Consider the following 21,896-nt stretch of genomic DNA (forward strand, 5'->3'; position numbering starts at 1 on the left):
TGTACACATCTCTAAATATTGTTTTTGTTCACTGCTGGAAGGGGGTAAGCACCATTTTGTTTGTAAAACTTCTTAGCTGTTTTTGGTGTAGCCTGCGAGGTAGGGTAGTTGTATTTTTCTTTTCTTTCTTCCTGGTGGGTAAGTAGTGTGTGTTGGGTGAAGGCATTTTGACCTGTCTTGCCCCTGGAGACACAGCATGACCATTTTGTATTACACACCTGTGTATGTTACGTATACAGTAGGTTGGCGACTTAGGCACAGTAAATTGTACAGCCCTTCTGGAACTTGCTAGCAGCGTGTGGTGTTTCTACGTGCCCTAATCTGGAGGCATAATGTATGGAGAGCAAGACAAGGTAGGCAAAGACAAGAATTCCAATGTACCTGTACTTGTGCAAATGGCAAAAATATTACTCGAAATGTTATACAATATTAAATAAGAACATAATTTCAAAATGTTTGGTCAGATGTTTGCGTATTTATTTGTACTGGGCCAGTTTTTCATAAAATTTACAATTAACTTTGGAAACTTAAAATGTATGTGGCACTACATTTTTTAAAATCACATCAATTTACAAATAAAAACAACCTGAAATAAATATAGAATTCATTTTTTAATAGCATGCTTTAAGATGCAAAGGGAGTATACTTTAAAACGACAATTATGAATAGACTGAACATAATTCCCATAATTTTAATTTAAAAAGCTTTTACAGTTCTAATCCACATTTTCTAACAAAGCTTTCCTTTAATTTTGTACATGGATGTACACAAGAATAACAGCAATCTGCACATCTTTAAAAGCTGGTTAACGCTGCTTGTATTTGCATAATATACAATCCATATTTACTTAAAACAGTAAGTTTACGCCAGTATCAAAGGCTTTTAGGAAGCAGGGTCTGCGAACTGTGGCACACTACAAAAATTGCAGCAACCGTCAAAGATATATATATTTAAAAAAAAAAAAAAAAAACTTATAAAATACAATGCTTACTGTCTACAAACAGGAAATCTGCCTAAGGCCTAGAAATCTAAAGCACCGGGGAATACCAAATACAGAGGGCGCTTTCTATACATTCTACAGGTTTAGTAGCACCATGGAAACTTCTGTCACCTGTCAGCAAAGGACAAGTAACAGGCCAGGTAAAGCTTTGGGAGGAAGAGATCAGTGCAAACAGTCCTTACTGCTCTGTATGCAAGCGCGGAAGAGCCCACAATCCTTAATTCCACATGAGAAGGTTAATATGGCTTGGCAAGACAGACTAGAACAGAGATGGAAGGAATGCGGTGATACCCTTAGAATAACCGGGCTTCTCTCTTTCCAACTTGCAACAGTCAGGTCCCCTGCTAGAGGCCCCATTAGCTGCCAAGGGAGGCCGTCTCAAGAGCCTCATCAAGATGTTGCCCTGCCTCCTCCTGCTGCTGCAGCCTCCTTGACTCGACCAGCTTTATCTTGTCCCGGATGTGCTCTGCAGAGGCGGCCATGTCACTGGGGCTTCCAAAGTACTGCTCGCTCCTGTGGACACCCAACAAGTGGCACGAGAACAAAATGTACCTTCTGCTAGCGAGGGTGACGGAAGGGAGGCGGGTAAGTGACACCAAATCATTTTAGTATGAGCACATCTAAATGAAACACTCTGCAGGCAAGCTTTGATGTGACTACACCTCGGGAAGGACTAGCCTGCATGAATGTCTCTCAGCTCTTACCCATCAGGGAAAACCACAGGTATAGTCAGTCTGTCCAGAAGAGCTTTCCCCACTGCTTCCACCTCCTCATACGTCTCCAAATCCATACCAGTCTCAGGCTGTTCCGCGCAATCAGTCAAGATCTAAGTTTGCAATGGAAACAAAAGGAACCAGCCTAATTATTGAGGGCTGTAATGTATATGAGGGATATTTGCATTTAAATGCAAGGTCTGGTCACACAATACAAAGACTGCACCCCAGTACTTATTTTGATGCAGGTTAAAAGTGATAAGAGGACAGATCCCCTAACCCCCAACCTGTCCTCTAACCAGTGCTGGTCAAAGGCCATGTGGCACCCCAAGCATGCATCACTGCTGGCGCCCCCTGGCTGAGGCAGAGTGAAATTGGCATGCTAAGTGAGAAGTCACCTAATTGTTTCCCTCTGTTTACCAGATGCATTTAACAGCACTACTGTTGTTTACCAGATGCATGTTAAGAAGTCTACTAGGAGTGTACCTTCTCAGCTGCCACGTGGAAGGAGTTGGCCATCTCCAACCGCTGCACTCTTTCCTCAGATGTGACAGAAAACTGTTTCCAGATGCGATTGAGGCGTGGCAGAGTGTCACCTGATGAGCGTGTGGTGCAACGCAAAGACTGGCATAGGACCACAGTAGCTTGCAGGAGTTGCCTCCCATAGTCATAAGTACTCTGGGACAAAAAAAATAAAAGTTAAGACTACTTGTACATACACAGCACATTTGTATTCACGTCTTTGTGGGAACTAAACATTAATTTCTAAAGGGAAAAACCGTAATCTCAAAAATACCAGCAGTCATGTCCCCACAAAGTCAAAATAATTTTTCACATTGGACATTTGGTCCCCACAATGTAATATATACGCAACCATAGCGCGCACGCACGCACGCACCCTTAGAAACTGCAGTGATTGTAATAACCCGGCATAATATACAAAACATTAAAATTCCATACCTGTGCAACATCCACAAATTTTTTGTGTTTCTCCAATAATATTTTGGTTTCCTGTGCATCGTCTCCTAGTCTGATATGAGTTTTCAGGAGAGCATCTAGAAGCTCTCCCAGCCATTCAACTGCCTGGTTGTGGAAAAAAAAAGAAAAACATCCATCCATTGCAAAATCTTTTCAAACATACAGTGTGACACCAAGAAACTTTAAACTGCTAAATTCGCAGGTGAAGCTGTCAGACCTGTGCAGCATCTTCTTCACACTTAAAGAGCTGAACCATCTGGAGCATCTTCAGTCTCCTCACATCCACCATGTCCTCACATCTTCATACAAAGCATATTTCTTTAAAATCTTACAAAGTACAGCTATATTTTTTATACCACAGCGCTGCTGAATTTTCAAATATGATTAGCCAGATGGGTGTCAGTTAACTGCACATGTGGTACCAGCCAGGTGAATCACAATACTAAAACAAGGTGCTATCATAATCTATTATAGCTAACATTACTTAAAATGTGAGACACAGAATACAATTTAAAATGAAGAAAAACTAAAAAGGGAAATGTTTACATCATTGGCAGAAGATAATACCATATTAGCCCAAATACAAGACGGTACCTTTTTCCAAAACATTACATCTAAAAAAAACTGATCTTATATTCAAGGACTAGAATTTAAATGTCATTATGCACATACAACAGTAGATGCTGTAAATTATTTAGCTCCTGGCTAAAGATGGCCACATACTTCAAACATAATCGATGTCATACGCTCAGTGATCCCACCCGCTGTTGACTATTGCCTGACGCAGTGTGACGCCTCAGGGTTGGTCAGCAGGACTAATTATGCAGTTCCCAGCACCATGCAGATCTTTAAATAGTATAAATTAATGTGCCTATTTGTGTGTTTATGTTAACTGTATATGACTTATCTATGTAATGTGCGTGTTTCGTGAGCGTGCAACCATGAGTGTCATGTAAATTGTTGGCTTCCCTGTCTCTGCGGCTCCTAGTATTAAACCTAAAGTGGCTCCTGATAGAGGGTAACTCATTTTAAAAGAGCTGTCACCTCCCTTACTAAAATAACTCAATCACTCGCCACAATTATAAAGACTTCTCCAAAAATAGTTGCTGTAAAAGTGGGGGGTGGTCGTGTATGGTAGCTTTACTGATAAAAGTGCTTTCAGCTCATAAACATGAAAATAATGTCTTTTGGTACAAACGCAGATTAATGCTCCTCAAGCCAAGCATTTTACATTTTTAAACGCATTCCACTGTGCATCAGACGGTTCATTGTCTCTCTAGCTGAGAGTTTAAAAACATAATGCACAGCTTACCATACCTGAAGCCTTACTTAATTCAGAGAAAACGAGGACAAACTAACCTTTGTTTCCGCAGCTGCATATCCTCCATGACGCTTTGTATGTGATCTATGCTTTCCTTGTTTTTGACTGTGATATCCTTCCCGTATGACCATGATGTCTGATTAGAGATCTGCTCAAGAAGAATTTGACCCTTTTCCCTCAAGCCTTGCAGAGCACCCTCTGAAATCCAAACAGAAATGAAATCACATTAAAACAGCTGTTTAGCTTTATTGCAAGACGGTCCCTTTCATTCATCACTACCAAATATTTACAAAGGGTGCCTTTAGCCAGACTAATACATTAAAAAAAAAAAAACAACCTACCAACGCTTTTCAGTTTTTCCTCCAGGTGCTTCAGCGTCTGCTGCACAGCAGCTCCGTCGGCGGGGGCCACGTCTGCACAGAGCATCCCCAACAACCCGTCCAGCTGCTGAGACAACTGACAGGAGACAAACCGTGCTATCGCCATTAACACAGCTATGAGCGCACTTGGCTAGCAACTGTACAATTAGGCATTAAACGTGGGACGTACATCCTGAGCAGTGCTGTGGAAATCATGGGCAGATTGCAGCACGTTCTGTCTAAACTCCAGCTGGCTAGCCTGTCTGTAGCAGACGTCGCTCAACTGCTGCTGCAGGCCCTTCAGCTCCACCAGGTCCTCCTCGTCCCCTGCACTGAGCAGCGCTGCGATCTGTTGGTTCAGCTCCACGTAGACAGCAAACCACTCCTGTATTACGTCGACATTCGGAATGACCAAGTGCCAGCGCCATGCACTAACACAGAGCTGTTCACAACTGACCACCACCATAACAATAAAACATTGACACAATGCTCACATTTACCATTGTATTACATTGCATTCTGCCAAAGTTTGTTAAAGAGGAACAAATGTTTCAGTTTTATCTAATATAATTATGGTCACCTATGCAGAAATGTTAACTCTGCTAATCTCCATTGAAGGTCATACATTATTAGTGACTAATGAGGCAAAGGGAAAACAAATTCACACCTGATCTTGAAAGGTCAAAGGCAATTGCATAAATGTGTTCAATCTGAATAACTACATTAATAACGTTCCACTGACCTAATTAAAGTATTCTCTGCTGTCAAAAGTGACTGCCTTTAACAAGCATGATTAATGTACTCCTTGGATAAAGCTGAATGCCTCCTGCTTTCTAAGTCATCCGCACTTCAAAAGGTCAATTATTAAACATAGTCAGTTCAAAGTATATTTCTTTAAAAAGTGATTAGGGAGAAGCCATACAAATGTGCAAATCAGGTGTCGGTCACAGACAATGGGGCTTCTCAGTTTCCCTTTCATTAAGAACAGCGGGGAGGAAGGGGAGACAGAGAGGGGGCGTGGCCTATAGAGGGAGCAGATGGGCAGGTACTTACACTGTGCTGACTTTCAATCTCCTCGTGCTTTTGCTGCAGTGCCTGGGAGGCTCTGGTGGAGTCGCCGATCCCCCACTGTGCGCGGAGCTGCTCTGTGCCAGGGCCCTCCAGCCAATTCACAACCTGTGCACCAAAGGGGTGCGTTCATTAACGTGCCTTTAATTACTACACCAGTCCCAACACTCGAAAACTTCCACAGGGCCAAGATGGGGAACTCGTTTCATTAACATCTGACTTATTCCAAAAATGAGCAAAAACGTGCATTTCAAAACACATACGCAGCACGGGGGAGGGGGGATAAATCATAAAATAGAAAGGTCAGCAGTAGAAAATGTATTATAAGACACAGATTGTATTACCATAGTAACAAACATTTGATTCGGATTGTTAGATTTTGTCCTTGTGATGAATGATACATAGCAACAGCAACAACGTTCACTACAGCACTGGGCCTTCTTCTGTCATTAACAACTTTGAGTAGCACAATGCAGGTTGTTTATCTGGGTTTGACATGGCATCAGTCGGACCTGGTATAATCTAAAGATTCTTTTGTTTTAAGACCAGAATCTAACAAGAACTACAACAGCTATCATAGCACACACAGACCTTTAAAACTCCCAGAACTATAATTTGATTTGTTTTAATCACAAAAAGATGACAAGAAAAAAAAAAAACTAAACTGCAAGGTCATTTGGTGTTAAAATATAAAGTACAGATTAATAGTTGGAGAGTGAGCTAGGGGTACTGGCAAACATGTTTTTTATAAAGTGAACGAGAGAGGTCCAAGAGGGAGAAGCAAATTCACCCCTAGTTGTGAAAGACATTTCTTGGTTTACTTCTCCCTGAAGAGAAACCACATATGGATTCAAAGGAAAAACATCTCAGCTTTTCAGCTTTTTTGAATTGCGTCTCGATTCAATATGATTCCCTCGATACGTCTCCAACAGCTCGCAGTCAGGGCTACAAACATTCATTTTTACTTTTATATTTATTCATTTTAGCAGGCATTTTTGGCCAGATCAATCCAAAAGCAAGGATCAGAGAGCAGAATCAGCAACTGGGGTTAGGAGCCCTGTGCAAGGGTCTAAGAGGAGCATCACTCTGACGGCCGTGGGATTTGAACCACCGACCTTCCGACTACAGAGTCACATATACCTGCATGACCTTGGTCTGGATCTCTTCCAGCTGTGTGCGCTTGCTGCGCTGCCGACACACTTCCTGGTACTTGGTGTACTGCTCCCTCAGTGAATCCAGCAGTTTCATGACCTGGGGCTGAGCCAGCAGCTCATCGTCCATGGGCGACCAGGCCGTCCCGCCCTCAGAACCGTTGAAGCGGCGCTGCTGTAGCTCTGACAACAGCTCATGGCCTGGAGTGAGCAGTAACCAGTCAAAGGAGTCTCAAAGCAGCAGTACCATGCTTACTCTGATCATGGCTACATCTAGTCACGCACTTTTATTTATAATGAATAATGCATTTATGAATTTAATACAGTCAGTCACTCGGGATCCAGCTTTAGTCACAGAAAAAAATGAAGAAATCTTGGCTATAAGACAGATCACAAGCCTAAGAACCAGGAAAACCATCAGGGAGAGGGAGATTAGCTAAAATGACTCATTCAACTCTGTATCGCCAAGCTTCCAACAGGACTATGAGCAACATAAAGTTCCCGGGGAACGATTTGTTCTCTGCTTAATTCACACAAGGATACATTCCAATACATCAATATCTCTGGCGCCAAAAACGCCTAACCCACATTATACCTGCTTTATTTATATCAAAGTATCATTTTTCATAAAAATAAGTCGGCCCTTATTTGAATTTGCCTTTTCGTCTTTTTCGGTGATGGAAGGACAAGTATAACTGTGAGAAAAACTCTGTTACCGCCTCATTATGCAAGGCATTTGGAATTTGTGGTTGACACGCTGTTTTCATCTGTGGGAAGCATTGCAAGGGAGACACACAGCCCATTTCTACAAACAACGTTCTCATTATTGTCCCAGCTCTGCCTCTTGTCACTCGTTCTGTTGAAATATTTCAAAAGTGAAGGCCAGGGCTACCCCACAAATGAAGCTGAAAACGGTGTGTTTACTTAAGGCTTGTGGGTAGGAGGACTAAGCTGATGACACGTTATTCTGGAACATCCAACCACCATCTACAACCACAGAGCCAATTCTATTTGTGTAACCATAGCATTGAAAATAAATTGCCCGAAACAGTGCTTATGTGTGCATACAAACATTACAAGGAAAAGGTGGATTTCTGGTATATGCTTTGACTCAAAATATATGAGAACCACAAAAGCTGAAAATAAAACTCACCCGTCTGGAGTACTGTTTCTGGGTCAAAGGACGGGAGAAAGTTACAGTCTGTGGGTCTGGTGACAAAACAAAGAAGCTTGTTGAAAAATACCTGCCATTACAGTATCAACAACACATTCGGTCAAGCAGATAAATATGAAATGATAATCTACATATGAGACTAATACAACTCATGAAAACATTTCTCAATACAGGAAAAGTTAATGCCAGTGGGTGATTCCCTTTAATATAAGGACTTAAGTCAATGACTGAAGGTATTTTCAAAAATATAATAGCTCACAGGTCCGCTGCCCATACTACCACACTATGCACCTTTCTTTGTCTGGGTGGTTTCCTGCCTCGGTCTCGTTGATGACCGCAAGCTCATCCAGCAGGGATGTGGACTCCTTGGTGAATTTCTCAAAGACCTAAGATGAGCATAAATCTCTTTAAATGGCGGACCTGCAAAAAAAAAGTCACCAATACAGCCAGCAAGGCTCCTGTGGCTGCAAGAGTTTGAAAGATGACAGCTGTGGGCTAAAGAGATGGGCCCATGTATGAGCCTGAAGTGGTTTCAGTGCGAGAAAGCTCTGTGCCATGCAGTTGGCAAAAGCTTACCAGCCTTTTGTTCAGCCAGTCCATGTGGTCGTACACAAGGCTGCCCCCAAACTCATCCGTCAGCTGACAAGGCTCAATGTACCGTGTAAGTTTATTGGCAGACACAAGAATAACCTGCAAGAAAGAGGCGCAAGATGTTATTAAATCCCCAGTGTGGCTTCAACTGTGACTTCACAATGAAGACTGAGTGATACTGACAGAATAAAACGAAAGTGCATTTAACAGAGGGACGAGACCAGATTGTCTTTTGGGTTTTGAGTGCAAGACAATATGCTGACGGCCTTGTTATCGATTGCTAATGCAGCAGAATCTTCTGGGAAGCCGAGTCTGGTAAACGGCTGCCTCAAACAAGGCAACATTACCCGATTTATTCAAAATTGATAAAACGTCAACTGCAGAGAACCATCAACCGTACACAGTATCGGTGCAACCACCTCTGGTGAGCCGTGTCCCAGGAAAGGTCGTTCACACCAGGCAAAGGCATCAGGCCTTTCTGTTGACTGTTCACACATTCCTCATGATTAGGGCCTGACAACAGCAGCTGCTGGCATTGCGATCTGCCCAAGTCTCTGAGGCCCACTGCTCTGAGTCACCGCTTTCCTGTCGCCCAGCTCTAACTCGATCGGTCCCGGCGCGACACGGCCACGCGAGTCAACAGCTGCCCTTGCTGATGTGCACAGCTGAATCAACACACTAGAAACAGTGTGACTGGTCTGTAGCAAAATAAGTCTGGTAAGAATCACAGAGAGAGGGGGAGGCGAATACTCTTAATTAGCATGCCCAGGCATTGCATTGTACTCAATATGCCATGCACATGTCACAAAATAAAACAGCACAAAAATTCAACTCTGGAACAGTATAGCTGATGAGTGATGCTAGAGATGTCTGCTCAACTTCTATGAATGGTAACATTAGTGTTGATATTGAAACACATTTGACTATCTAAAAAGTACTACTTTTTGAAAGCAAAATACAGAACTAAAAGGAAAACCTCCGACACAAAGAAAATGTAAAAGAAAAACAGAATGATCGATTCCATACTAGTATCGCTATATATCAAATTACTGCTGAATTGAGAAAAGTGTTATTTAAATCTGCACTTTGAAACATAGTTTGGGAGTACAGTAATCCAAAAATCAATAGTATGACAGTTTAAAGATAGTGTGGAACATCATCCTTTGAAGCTAACAACAAAAATTCTACTAATGTAAATAGTTTATCACCACAGCAATGCTTCCTGGGGACTACAAAGTGTCCAACGGAAAGACAGCAGCATGGTTATGGAATTAACTGAACAATACAGTCCCTAAAAATAGCTAGTCATGCTGGGCATGTGGGGGAACTTCACCTTCAGAACAGAATGCTCATTTTGTTACAAATCCACACACTTCAAGAATTATCCCATATTGGCTTCGGGCCACCAATTTTTAAATCCCCCAGCAAGTTCTGAGACATTACCAACCAGTGTATAAAAATTTACAACCCACTGTCCAACAAAGTGTGTGTGTGGCACCCTACCATATCACATTTTTCTCCAATCTCTGAGGATTTCTCATCAAGATTAATTAAATTCAGACCAATTTAGACCTTATAATTAACAGCCAAAGTAAGAGAAATGCGAAAGGAGATCAGATCCCAGACTGCAGCAAAAAAAGAAATCTCTAAGCTTGATTCCCAGACTTGGGAGCATGAAACACAATATCAATGTTTTATACCTTTCCGTTTAACCAGGGTGGTAGTTGAAGTTTATTTGGCAACATAGAAGGAATAAATGACAGAAACTCAAGCAGTGGCCCTAAAAACCAGGAGACATCATGAAAGACTGGGGAAAGGAAATGGATCAGTCCATATGCATATTTAACATCGATCGGTCTGTCGCCCAGACACGGGTGCCTAAAAAGGCCAGGTTCCAGTTACAGTTCTCAATGGGACCTCAGTGAGTATCTAGGATACGCTACATAGGAGATGAGGGGATACGCTTATCTGCCGCCTTCTTATTACATTATGTATAAGTTATTAAAGAGCCATTTCCAATGTAGGCCATATAGCCGATTCAAAGCTGATTATTCAAGGTAATGCTCACATTTTTTTTTTAGAGGAAGAAGCACAAGTTCATGTCTGCTTAAGTAAATAAATCACAAACATGACTCATTAACAAGTCAGCATACTTGGGCTAAGGAATTCAAACTAATAATATAGAGCTGCCTTAGAAACGGAAAATAACTGTGGAAAATCTAAATAAGACCATCTGTATCATTGTTTTTAGAACTACGCATGACCAAAAGATCTTCATAATGAGAATGACATGGACAAAGGTATATTTTCCCCCTATCTACCATAAATTATGAAAATGCCATTATTTTTGTGGCCATCTGCCTCTATCTCAGACAACAGCCCCAACCAGCTTCCACTTTAGCGAGTGAATGGAAAGATCCCAAAGGGCCACCACTCAGTGCCGTACCATTGTAACAATAGCGCTCAGCTCTGAGCATGACTCACGGTGCATTGTTTATTCACTGAGCTGCTACGGGCTCCTCTGCTGCAGGGTCTGTGCAGACATGTGCAGCCTGACTGCCCACCACGAATCCACATCAGACTGATACAACTTAAAACCAAAAACAGGGTGCATTAAGCTCTTTATTTAGGATTCTAACACACTGGTCTTGGATTGCACCTCACCGGTTGCCAGCGTCATGGTGTCAGCACTGACTGATCAGGAATTGCACTGCACTTTGCAATCTGAAAATTAAAATACGAAGCCATGCTGGCCAGAGTCATTAACTAAACCGCAATATCACCGACTGCTTACCAGGGAAATAGTTTAGGGATGTGAGCCACACTGGGGATCTTTGAGATCTGACCATTTATCATTGTCCTGTATTTAGACAAACCAGAAATACATCAAGACGACAATAAAATAATATCACTCGCAACCCTTTCCATCATCGAGAGCAGCTCAAATTCAATTATAACAGGCTGACGCATTTTTGCAAACAGAAAGGTTTCCCCCTCATTTTTAAATAAGATGTCAGAAAGTCTTAAAGAGATGGAAATATGAAATGGGACAGAATGATAAAAAAATTAACATGCAAAATCTGAATACATGCCTCAAATCCAAGCCTGTCCTTCTCTTTCCAGAAACAGAAGTGGGTGACCTTCTTGTCCCAGAATTCATCAGGCTTCACTACACACACCAAGGAGACCTCTGCTGGTATGACGTTCTAGAGACAAACACCATCAATAAGCAAATATAATGCAAAGGGTGCACACACTATGAAACATCAGTATAGAATTACAAACATTACATTTTTAATAAAGCATAACAAATAGAAATGAATGCTAAATCCCCCACATAACAGAGAAAAGTAATCGCACAGACATTTCTGCTCAATGTAAATACATATTTTCACAGATATATTATGTGATTTCCATGTACACTATGAACCTTTTCTTGTAGATGTATGTGCATCTTCTTGCTTATATACATAAATATTTGTGCTTTTATTTAAGGCTGTGCTTTGATGTGTACATGCCACCAGTATTCTTCCGAGTTCACAGAATGACTTATGACGCAGATTCAAAAATAAAGGCCAGCTAGGAGAAACATATTCCCTGTTGACTCAGGAGATCGGCATTTCAAACACACATAAATTTTTATACAAGCACTTTACCCCTTTTTGCTACTTTGGCGCCCAACAAATAAAAGGCAAAAATATCTGCCAAGCAATCTTTGCTGGCAAAATGAGGACAGGGCATAGCAGACAGCCTACTGAAAGGTCTAATTGTGTTAATGGGCCTGAAGGAGAGGTCACTGATTGTACTTCAGGCTTCTGGTCACAAGACAACATATAAAGGAAATATTAATACATCATAAAACACAAGAGTGAATCTAGCCATATTTGATTATTGTATATTTGCAGATGGATCATATGGCAATAAAGGCCACCTGATCTCTGGGATACTTGTTTCTGTTTGTCTTGTTAAAAATGAAAAATGTATTGTAAAATGACTCATTTTAAGTCATAAAACACCAAAATATTACTACAGCAGAAAACGATTTTTAAAGGGATTATCCACATTGGTCTCTCTATTGTGCAGGTCCTCCTAAATAAGTCACACATATAGGACTTAAGATTATTTAGCATAATTTGCAAATGGGACAGTCTCTAATCTTCCATTCAAATTCAGACCAACATAGAGTAAAAATTAAGTATGCTACTCACCTTACCTACAGCCCACAGATTCATTGTCCCCTTGGTACATAAACATGCCACTGTATTTTTCCTTATATTTTTTAATATATACTGTGCTGCATCCAGTTATCACAGTGAATATTCATAACTGTGATGATTAATTAGTGCAACCACAGCACCAGATAAAAATGAAGCCAGCATGTATATAACTGGCCACGGGGGAAAACTCCACTGGGGGCACAATGAAACGCATCCTGCCAATTAGAACGCGACCAGAGGCACAAGGGAGAAAGACGACGCGAATTAATGCATTCCTTTGTTCCTACCTGCAACATCAGGACAACCGTCTTCACGATATTCCACTGCGACTTCCTTCCATCCACAATGACAGTGAATCCTCTCGCTTTGCATTTCTCACTAGAGGTGGGGGAGGGGCAGGGAACAGCCACAAAGTCAGAAATTAGAACTGCTTAATTCCAGTAAAAAAGGATTTGTTGCTCGTATTTATATGCCTGTGAGCTGACGGCAGAAATTGTGAGTTATTCATACTATACAAGCATGTTGAAAAAAACGAGATAATCTTCCCAATGGCCACACATTCATCTTTTCTCAATGAGTCCTTCCCAAAAGTAAAAGCGTAGGGATTTGTTGGCATTTTGATGACACCTACGAACGCTCCGACACCCAGGGGTGTGATGCTATGCTAGGCTCATTAGCTAGCCGAAAGCCCCCCAACCCCACAAAGGAACCAATTTGCTAAATGTCAGAGGGAGCAAACTGGGTCCATTCTAATAGCCTTGAAGTGTGACCTCTAAAGCTGAACAGATAATATTAGGAGGTGCAGGATGAGTAGTGTGTTCAGACAAGGGCGAAGAAATCACTGCAGGTGTCTGATGGCGGCAGGGGATAAGGGCTTCCATGAAGGACATGGCCTACTCATATTCACTACTAGCATTCACTACTATCACTAATGGCGCTTTCCCACTGCCACCAGGACCTGAGCCGTATGTGACCGTACCACGAACTGGCACTCCACCAGTAAGTCAGAAGTGAATACTATCATTTCAGTTTGACATAAGCTCATTAAATCCATAGAGGCTTAGGGAGATGTTGGAAACCCACCGCGTAACGAAAGCTTAGGAATGTTACGTATATAATCACTTATCCCTTATAGGGTCAGGATGAGTCTGGAGCCTTTCCCAGGAAACACGAGGCTGAGGACACCCTGCCTTGGGAGGTCAATCCATCACACAGCACACAACCATCACACATTAAGAGTAATACCCAGGTAATAATGAACCTCACCATTTTTGGATACTGGAGGAAACTGGGAGTACCCAATGGAAACACACACAATCACAGGGGAAACATTGAGGGAGAACTGCAAACACACTTGCAGTCATGGCAGGAATCAATCGCTGAATACCAGTGATGGGAGGCCACAATGCTAGCTAGTGAGCCAGTGTGATGCCCACATACATATTTAGGTGTGAAGACACCAAGGGGTTTGCAGTGGGCTGTGTGATCTCAGTCACATTTTCCGTCAGTCACCTCGGGATGCTAAGCAGGTAGTCGAGCGTAGAGCTGAGCTCCTCCATGCTGGTTTGCTCCGAGCACAGCGGGATGGTCAGGATCAGGCCGCTGCGTCTGTCCTTGCCTCCTGAGACCCAGCGTGGTGCCAACAGTCGCATCAAAGAAACATGGAAAGAAATGACAAAACAGGCGCCAACGTTGAAGCAGCGGAATACAATAGGGAGCAAAAAATCCATACAGGACATTGGCAAATCTAGGTCAACGTCAAAAGTCCAAAGTCCACAGTATGATCTTAAACAGAGAATCAGGGCCCAGCAAACAGCACAGCAATGAGTGTTTTCTCAGATATTCAAGAGGCTTGGGAAGGCTTAGTTTGAAGTATTATTACATCATCCATTAGTAATTGATGATGAGGGCTATGCATTGAATGTTAACAGCTATCAATCCCAAAATAGCCCAACTAGGTTTTAAATAATATGTTCCTGCATTGCATTTGTTAATACAAGTAGGCTTTTATGAGAAAAGAGCACTTTTATGGCTCACTGTTTGCCATCTCTACAATAAAAAATAAAAACATGGTTTCATTTAATGTTTATATTTCTGAGTCACTTGTTTGTTGTACTCAACAATAAATGTTTGTGCATAACTATGAAATATCCCCATAAATCAGCACTGAGGTCTCTGGCTATATACAAACCAATTTTAACCAAAAACATTGATTTTTGTTGTCGTCAATTCTTTACAGGACTAATGAAAAGCAATACTTCAGACACTCCATCCTGCTATCCTATATTTGCCAATAGCAAATTATACATGTTGTGCAACTTCAAGCCATAAAACAATATTACACATGAAAACAAAACTAAACCAAAACATCCACATATGTGGAAATGCAATGAATTGGTCACTTAAACAGGGAATAAATGATTAGCATCCCAAAAAATTCATTAACCAGTCAGCAGAAATATAGTGACAGCTTTGATTTGAAGCCATCACTGAAAACATACAACTTATCAAAAACAAAAAAAAAGTTAAATGCCATTAAACAACCAATGTTACTAAGGAGAGAGGAAGTAAGTGACCTTCAACAGAGGCAGGATCATCAAGATTGTTCCAAAACAGTGTGTTAAAATAAAATATACTTGTCTTTTAAGTATGCAATTCATTTTAACAGGAAAATTACACTGACAATTCTTTCTGCAATGGAGTACTAACCAAAAACCACTTCAAGTGCCAAGCAATTCATTTTCTACTTTAAAAAGCTGAAACGCTAACTAACCTGACTAAAATCGCATAACAGTAGAACACTTTAAAACCAAGCCGTGCCATCAGATCATAATACTTCAATCAAAAGCCAAATGTAATAAAATTAACAATTAAATGAAATGACTAGCTATAATTAAGTTTTACCAATTACAATGTCAATATGCACTTTTAGTCACATAGAGTTGAACATTAATATATCTATTTGATTCAAGCTGATTATGATTTCATTCCAGAGTTAAATAAGAAATATTAAGAAGTTGATGCATGAACATGTCATTATTCTCACCTGGCAGGTTTTTACGGGTTTTGAGGATTAAAAATCCTAATTATGAATTATGTACTCTGGTCAAAAATGTACTCTACAACTTAAGCTATCATACATTCTACTGATTCTAGTACTCTGAACATAATTAAAATATCCATAAAAAGGAAAAATTAAGTACCTGCAACTTTAGCAAGTCACCACTGATATTTAATTTAATTTTCCGTATTTTTATTATGTAAGGACCACACAAATTCATTAGAAAGCCTCAGTTTTTTTTTTATTATTTTTTTTTAATAAATGGGAATGTTTATAGAAAATAATAATTAAACAAATACCTTGGTTGTTTGACATAAATTATGAGCATAGATGTACACATTAATTATCTCTCAGCTACTACTCCTTAACAATAGATTCCATCCTCTTTAATGTGAATCTTTTTCTAAAAGAATACTCTTGAAAGAAGACTTGAAGGATGACGTAAATAAGGCAATACCTCTAATAAAATCCACTGATTAGCGATGTTGTCATTTAAACACCAAAATACAAGAAGATATGCTTGTTACCTGACAAAAATGCCAGTCTTTTCTTCAGGATAGGAAGAATAGCTGCAGCTTCCATACTGGTAAATTTTAAGTTTCAAATTCCAACCTAGAGAAAACAGAGTAAAAACAATTTAAAAACCATATATGAACAATATTTCTGTCGGGTGATATTTTTACTTTAAAAAAAAAGTGTCACCTTCCAAAGTGATAGTATCACTATTTCTATTACTATGGAAAAAAACACAAAAACAAGATTAAATAAATAGCTTACAAATGGCAATGCATAGAGAATGACAAACACATATGTCCCTGAAAATACTGCTACAAGACACTCCAATATTGTCTATGCAGCAGTACTCACAGTTATGATAAAAAGGCTGTGAACCCTTTTAATTACGTGGATTTCTGTTTGAATGTGTCCTAATAAAGACAGTCAATTAATAAGCAACACGCAGAATATTTAATACTGTCAAATGTTGACAAGCGGTTTGCACAATCAAATCATTGATGAAAAAAGTAAGTCAGCTTCAGCTGTAATGCTGAACTGATCCTGTCACACTGTTGCCATGTTTCTTCTTGCAAACATACAAACACACTGCACTACGCATATAAACCCTTGTGTCCACCGTCTCTGTATTGGAAAAACCATCCCCTTCAATCATGGTACTGGGTCCACTGTATATGGATGATATGACAAAGGCAACTTGGCTTGACTCTTGAATAGGGGACCACTGGGGTCAGGTATCCTAATACGTGGGCCTGACCTTCATCAATAATTTTTATATATATATTATGTAAAGCTGATAAGTACAATAAAGGTCAAGCAAAACTTATTTCCGACGAAGAAGAGTGGATGAAGCTCATAATCCTGGGAAAGGTAACAAAACGATTTCTAAAGACTCGGGCTTCCTTCAGTCCGCTGTCAGGCCGATAATTCAGAGATGTTAGAAATTCAGCACTACTGCTTCTCTCTCAACAAATAGGTATCCTGAACGAGAGAAGTGTTCATCCAAAATAAGTTTTCTGAAGGCTACCTGAACGTTCCACAGTACTAATGGAACAATGGCCCAGAAGAGACAAAAGCTGAACTTCTTGATAAATGCACACACAGTTATGCTTGGAGAAGACACCAAACACCAAAAGCACATCCAAACTGTGAAGTATAGTTTAGGGCAGGGGTCACCAAGGACCACCTGAGTCACCCGCAGACCTGTTCTAAAAATAGCACAACTCAAAATAGCAACAAAAATTTGTTTTATCCTCTTGCTATCCTTCTTTAACAACATTTGCATTTATATAGATGTGAAAATAACATTATCTTTAAAAAAAAAGCATTTAAAACATTTATTATACATGAAGTTTAGATAAGTTTAGGAGGGCGTTTCAAACTGGTAGCCCTTCGTATGGCTCAGTACCCGTGAAGTAGCTCTCAGTTTCAAAAAGGTTGGTGACCCCTGATTTAGGGAGTATGATTCTGCTTTGCTTCCATGACCCAGACAGCTTTCAATCATCATGTGACCAAATTAAACTGTATTATGAAACTCTTTGAAGTAGTATTATGAGATTTTACAGGGGAACATCAGAGCATTTGTCTATGACCTAAAACTTTAAGTAAGTTGTGTCATGCAACATGACAATGATCTGAAACACACAAGTAGATCGACTGAGTGTCTCAAACTGAAAGAAAAGTCTATATATAAAATGGTCAAGACAGAGTCCTGATCTCAATCATGCTAAAATACTGTTGCGTGATTTGAAGCAGGCCATTAAAACAAGACGTCCCAAAAACATACATGAAATGAGGAATGAGCGAAACACACCAGCTGTGCAGGACTAACCAGCAGCTACAGAAAGCCTGGTGGTGTTTATTGACAAAAAGAAGGTTCCACTATTTACTAAACATGAGAGTTTTTTCTCTCACAACTCTAAATACAAGTACAGCATATGCTGAGTTACCTTAATCATACCGTTTCAGCTTAACAGTTTGAACTCAGAAATGAAAATCTGCTTACAAGAAACAGCAATATACTGTAAATCATAAGACGAGAAATTATCATTCAGAGAATCTAACAGTTGTCGGTTCACGTCTCAAAAAACTGTCACCTACCTGTACACAAATGTCTGATAGTTAATACACCTTCAGGCTTTTTCTTCACATCCCATGTTCTGAAGAGAAGAGGCAAGTGAAAATGCATCACTTTTTAAGTTAACAAAATAAGTCTGACTGTCTGTCATCACGTAACCCGGATACTAATCAATAGGAAAAGACAACAACTCCAGGTAACAGCTACCAAGAAGTAACGTTATTCCCGATATCCAGAGTCAGCAAGGTAGCAAACTGAGACTTAACTCTTAAGGAGAAATGGAAATTATGGAAGAAAACCCAACAGTCACCAGTTAAGCAATAATTTGGATAAAACTAAGAGGGGAACAGCATCATCCATCTGAACTAAATCAGTCTGGGTTTAATGGTTCACAAGCCTCTGCACTGCAGCCCAAACACCCTTCAGAAAGTGTACATTTAGCAAAGAATCGAAAAAGCTGGGTCCAAGCAGATTTCTTAACACTGGCTGGCAAACACAGAGTAGGCAAAAAGAAGACCATTAGGAGATTACAATGCGGCAAGCTTGAATTAGCAGAGCTATACATTCCATTGGCAAATTACAGAGCCCCTCTTTGAGTTACAGCATACCCTTTCTGCAATAAAGTGTTCTCAGACAGCTCACTAGGCAGAACCAAAGCACAGTCTACTCCATAACCTCGTGGAAAAAACTCATTAAAATCAGATCACTGTAATGCTTTAAGCATAAAAATCATATACTAACTTTATGTTTCTTTAAGGTCCTGAAATGGTTTCTAGCTGGTTTATATTTCAGGACAAAAATAAGTAAAATTAGGTATTAGTTTCGTTTCAGAGCTAATCTTGATCTGTGTTTACAGATATTGATCACCACAGAAAAAAATCAGCTCAAGTATCCTGCTTGACACTACAGGGAATGCAGTAACTAGCCAAACTAGTTAATGCTGAAACAACCAATCAACAATAAACATAAGCAATGCCTCCCGCAACTGCTTCTTAAAACTGCAATGTAATTTATTTTATCAGATGCCACACAATATTAAAACAACACACGTCCTTTAACCTCCTACTGAAAACCACCTTGAAAATATGCAAAATACTCCGGCGATTGGAAAAATCTCTCTCCGAGGCCACTTGTTCTTCACATTAATGTTGCGTTGGTTGTTTTCGTTTGGAAATGACCCATTCGATTATTAACTTTGGACTTCTTACTATGCCTCGAATACGGTTTCCTCCTTGTTAAACAGTACAGCTGCTACCCAAAAACATACGCTGCCCGAATGTAGCGAGCTAGCTAGGATATACATTAGGGAGACAAGCTTCATAATCTCAGGTTTCCCAGATCTACGCTCTAACACACCACCACGAAAATATGTTATACAAATGATCTCTCCGCCATCACCAAAACACTGGGCTTTTCATTCTGTAATACAGCATGTTTTTTGCTAAAATGCGCTAAGTTGAATCCTAGGGCGCAGCCGCCACGAAACAAAAGCCCAAGGAAAGACCCTCCTCCTAGGCCTACTCTTAAGCGGAATTTCAGCAATACGGGCTCTTTATAAAAAGAAAAGAAACTTGCAAAATGCTCCGAAGCGCAACAAAGCATTAACGAAACACTGCTTACTGCTTACCGGTGTTTGTTAGGAAATGGTATTTTACGGCGACCGGTAACAACACGAGGTTTTCTCCTCACACCACAGCACACTGCCAAAGAGAGACCGCCTGCTTCCCCACTGTTACAGACTGCAGACACCGTGACCCATATTCCTGAAAATGGATGTTGCGTTTCCACCGTCTACCGGTCTAACAGCGTCCGATCCGGGATATTTGAGATCCACTTCCACACCTACCTTTAAAAAAAACCGTATTGGCTTTTCTTAGGGGTAACTTCACTGCTTGCGATGGTTCTGTGAATGGCAGCTTGGCGTAACATTCAGCTTTTCTGCGTCCCAGTTTCACCGATCAGTCTATCCGAGGGACTGCTGTGAGGTCACTTATGATCGCCCTCATTTCGGTGAAATATTATGATACATCCATTCATCTTGGTTGAACGTACGGAGAATTTCGCATAATCATATAGGTTTTACGATCACATATGTTTTGTTTCTTAGTGGGTTGGACCTACACGACCGAAGCCACTCCCCATAAGGACAATACTGGCAGAATAGCAGTCACTAATGCAAGCGGCTGCTGGGAAGGCTGGAAGCTCCGAGGGCATACTAAACACTTTGACAATGTGCTGTTACTGGTTAGGCAGCAATCATTGTAAGGAACATTAACGGTCAGAGCATTATCTAGTAATGGTTAATCTCGGGTGTGCCTCACTATAAAGCAAAAATATTTTAATTAAGCTGAAGACATGTATTTACTATTATAGTAACAGTTAAACTAACAACCTGAAAGACAACTTTTTAAAGTTTGTTTAAAGCTGAAAGAATTTGACCCAGTTTCACTTACAATTTTAAGTCTCCAGGCCTGGTGTACTGATCCTTTTATCATAAAAAAGAAGAGTCGGCAAAAATATAAAACAATTTTGTATTTCTCACATTCAAGCGATTTAGGGCGGAAAACGTTCTAATTGCAAAGTCAGGCTTAGGAGAGCATTTTCAAAACATCTACTTTGGCAGGGCCCCTGCATGGAGAATTAAACTGGAATGATGTTTCTTTCCTACTCTGGCCTCTCAGATGAGGGTGGCACAGTGGCTCAGTGGTGCCATTACATTACGGTCATTTATTTATGTGAGTGACTCAACTGGCTAAGTTTCTGTGCCCATGATCAGAAGGTCGCTGGTTTGAGCCCTGTCCTGGGCCGAACAGTCACATGACCATGGGCCCTTAAGCAAAGCCCTTAACTCCCAAATCCAGGCACGATAGCCGACCATGTGCTGTGACCCCCCGAACTATGAAGAGCAAGATGGGGTAGGCAAAGAGATTAATTTTTAGGTACCTGTACCGTCGTGGCCAAAAGTTTTGAGAATGGCACAAGTATTGGTTTTCACAAAGTTTGCTGCTTCAGTGTTTGTAGATCTATTTGTTAGATGTTTCTATGGTATACTGGAGCATAATTACAAGCATTTCATAAGTGTCAAAGGCTTTTATTGACAATTACATTAAGTTTATCAAAAGAGTCAGTATTTGCAGTGTTGGTCCTTCTGCAGTTCGCCCTGGCATGCTGTCAATCAACTTCTGGGCTAAATTCTGACTGATGGCAGCCCATTCTTGCATAATCAATGCTTGGAGTTTGTCAGAATTTGTGGGTTTTTGTTTGTCCACCCGCCTCTTTAGGATTGACCGCAAGTTCTCAATGGCATTAAGGTCTGGGGAGTTTCCTGGCCATGGACCTAAAATGTCAATGTTTTGTACCCAGAGCCACTTAGTCATCACTTTTGCCTTATGGCACGGTGCTCCATCATGCTGGAAAAGGCATTGTTTGTTACCAAACTGTTCTTGGATGGTTGGGGGAAGTTCTCGGGGGATGTTTTGGTACCATTCTTTATTCATGGCTGTGTTCTAAGGCAAAATTGTGAGTGAGCCCACTCCCTTGGCTGAGAAAAAACCCCACACATGAATGGTCTCATGATGCTTTACTGTTGACACGACACAGGACTTATGGTAGCGCTCACCTTTTCTTCTCTGAACAATCTTTTTTCCAGATGCCCCAAACAATAAGAAAGAGG

At 40.6% G+C, this 21,896-nt stretch overlaps 1 protein-coding gene across 5 annotated transcripts; it reads right to left on the minus strand.

Moving 5' to 3' along the window:
• Positions 1 to 455: 455 nt before the first annotated feature.
• On the minus strand, positions 456 to 20,381 carry sestd1 (SEC14 and spectrin domains 1). Of its 5 annotated transcripts, none has more exons than XM_023801751.2 (19): positions 20,070 to 20,381; positions 18,247 to 18,305; positions 16,161 to 16,245; positions 14,085 to 14,193; positions 12,860 to 12,950; positions 11,448 to 11,561; positions 8,341 to 8,454; positions 8,056 to 8,150; positions 7,744 to 7,799; positions 6,580 to 6,791; positions 5,425 to 5,547; positions 4,562 to 4,756; positions 4,354 to 4,468; positions 4,051 to 4,210; positions 2,909 to 2,990; positions 2,674 to 2,796; positions 2,200 to 2,391; positions 1,705 to 1,826; positions 456 to 1,513 (listed from the first exon to the last, which is right to left on the minus strand). In XM_023801751.2, exons 3-19 carry the CDS (start codon positions 16,213 to 16,215, stop codon positions 1,357 to 1,359), a joined length of 2,115 nt encoding a protein of 704 aa, XP_023657519.1. In that variant the 5' UTR covers positions 16,216 to 16,245; positions 18,247 to 18,305; positions 20,070 to 20,381; the 3' UTR covers positions 456 to 1,356. The 5 variants fall into 5 exon arrangements, with proteins under 5 accessions (XP_023657519.1, XP_023657518.1, XP_023657520.1 ...); XM_023801750.2 differs by lacking the exon at positions 20,070 to 20,381 and adding an exon at positions 19,851 to 20,054; XM_023801752.2 differs by lacking the exon at positions 20,070 to 20,381 and adding an exon at positions 19,300 to 19,704.
• Between the last annotated feature and the right edge of the window lie 1,515 nt (positions 20,382 to 21,896).

The sequence above is a fragment of the Paramormyrops kingsleyae genome, chromosome 16 (assembly GCF_048594095.1).
Source record: "Paramormyrops kingsleyae isolate MSU_618 chromosome 16, PKINGS_0.4, whole genome shotgun sequence".
Classification (NCBI taxonomy): domain Eukaryota; kingdom Metazoa; phylum Chordata; class Actinopteri; order Osteoglossiformes; family Mormyridae; genus Paramormyrops; species Paramormyrops kingsleyae.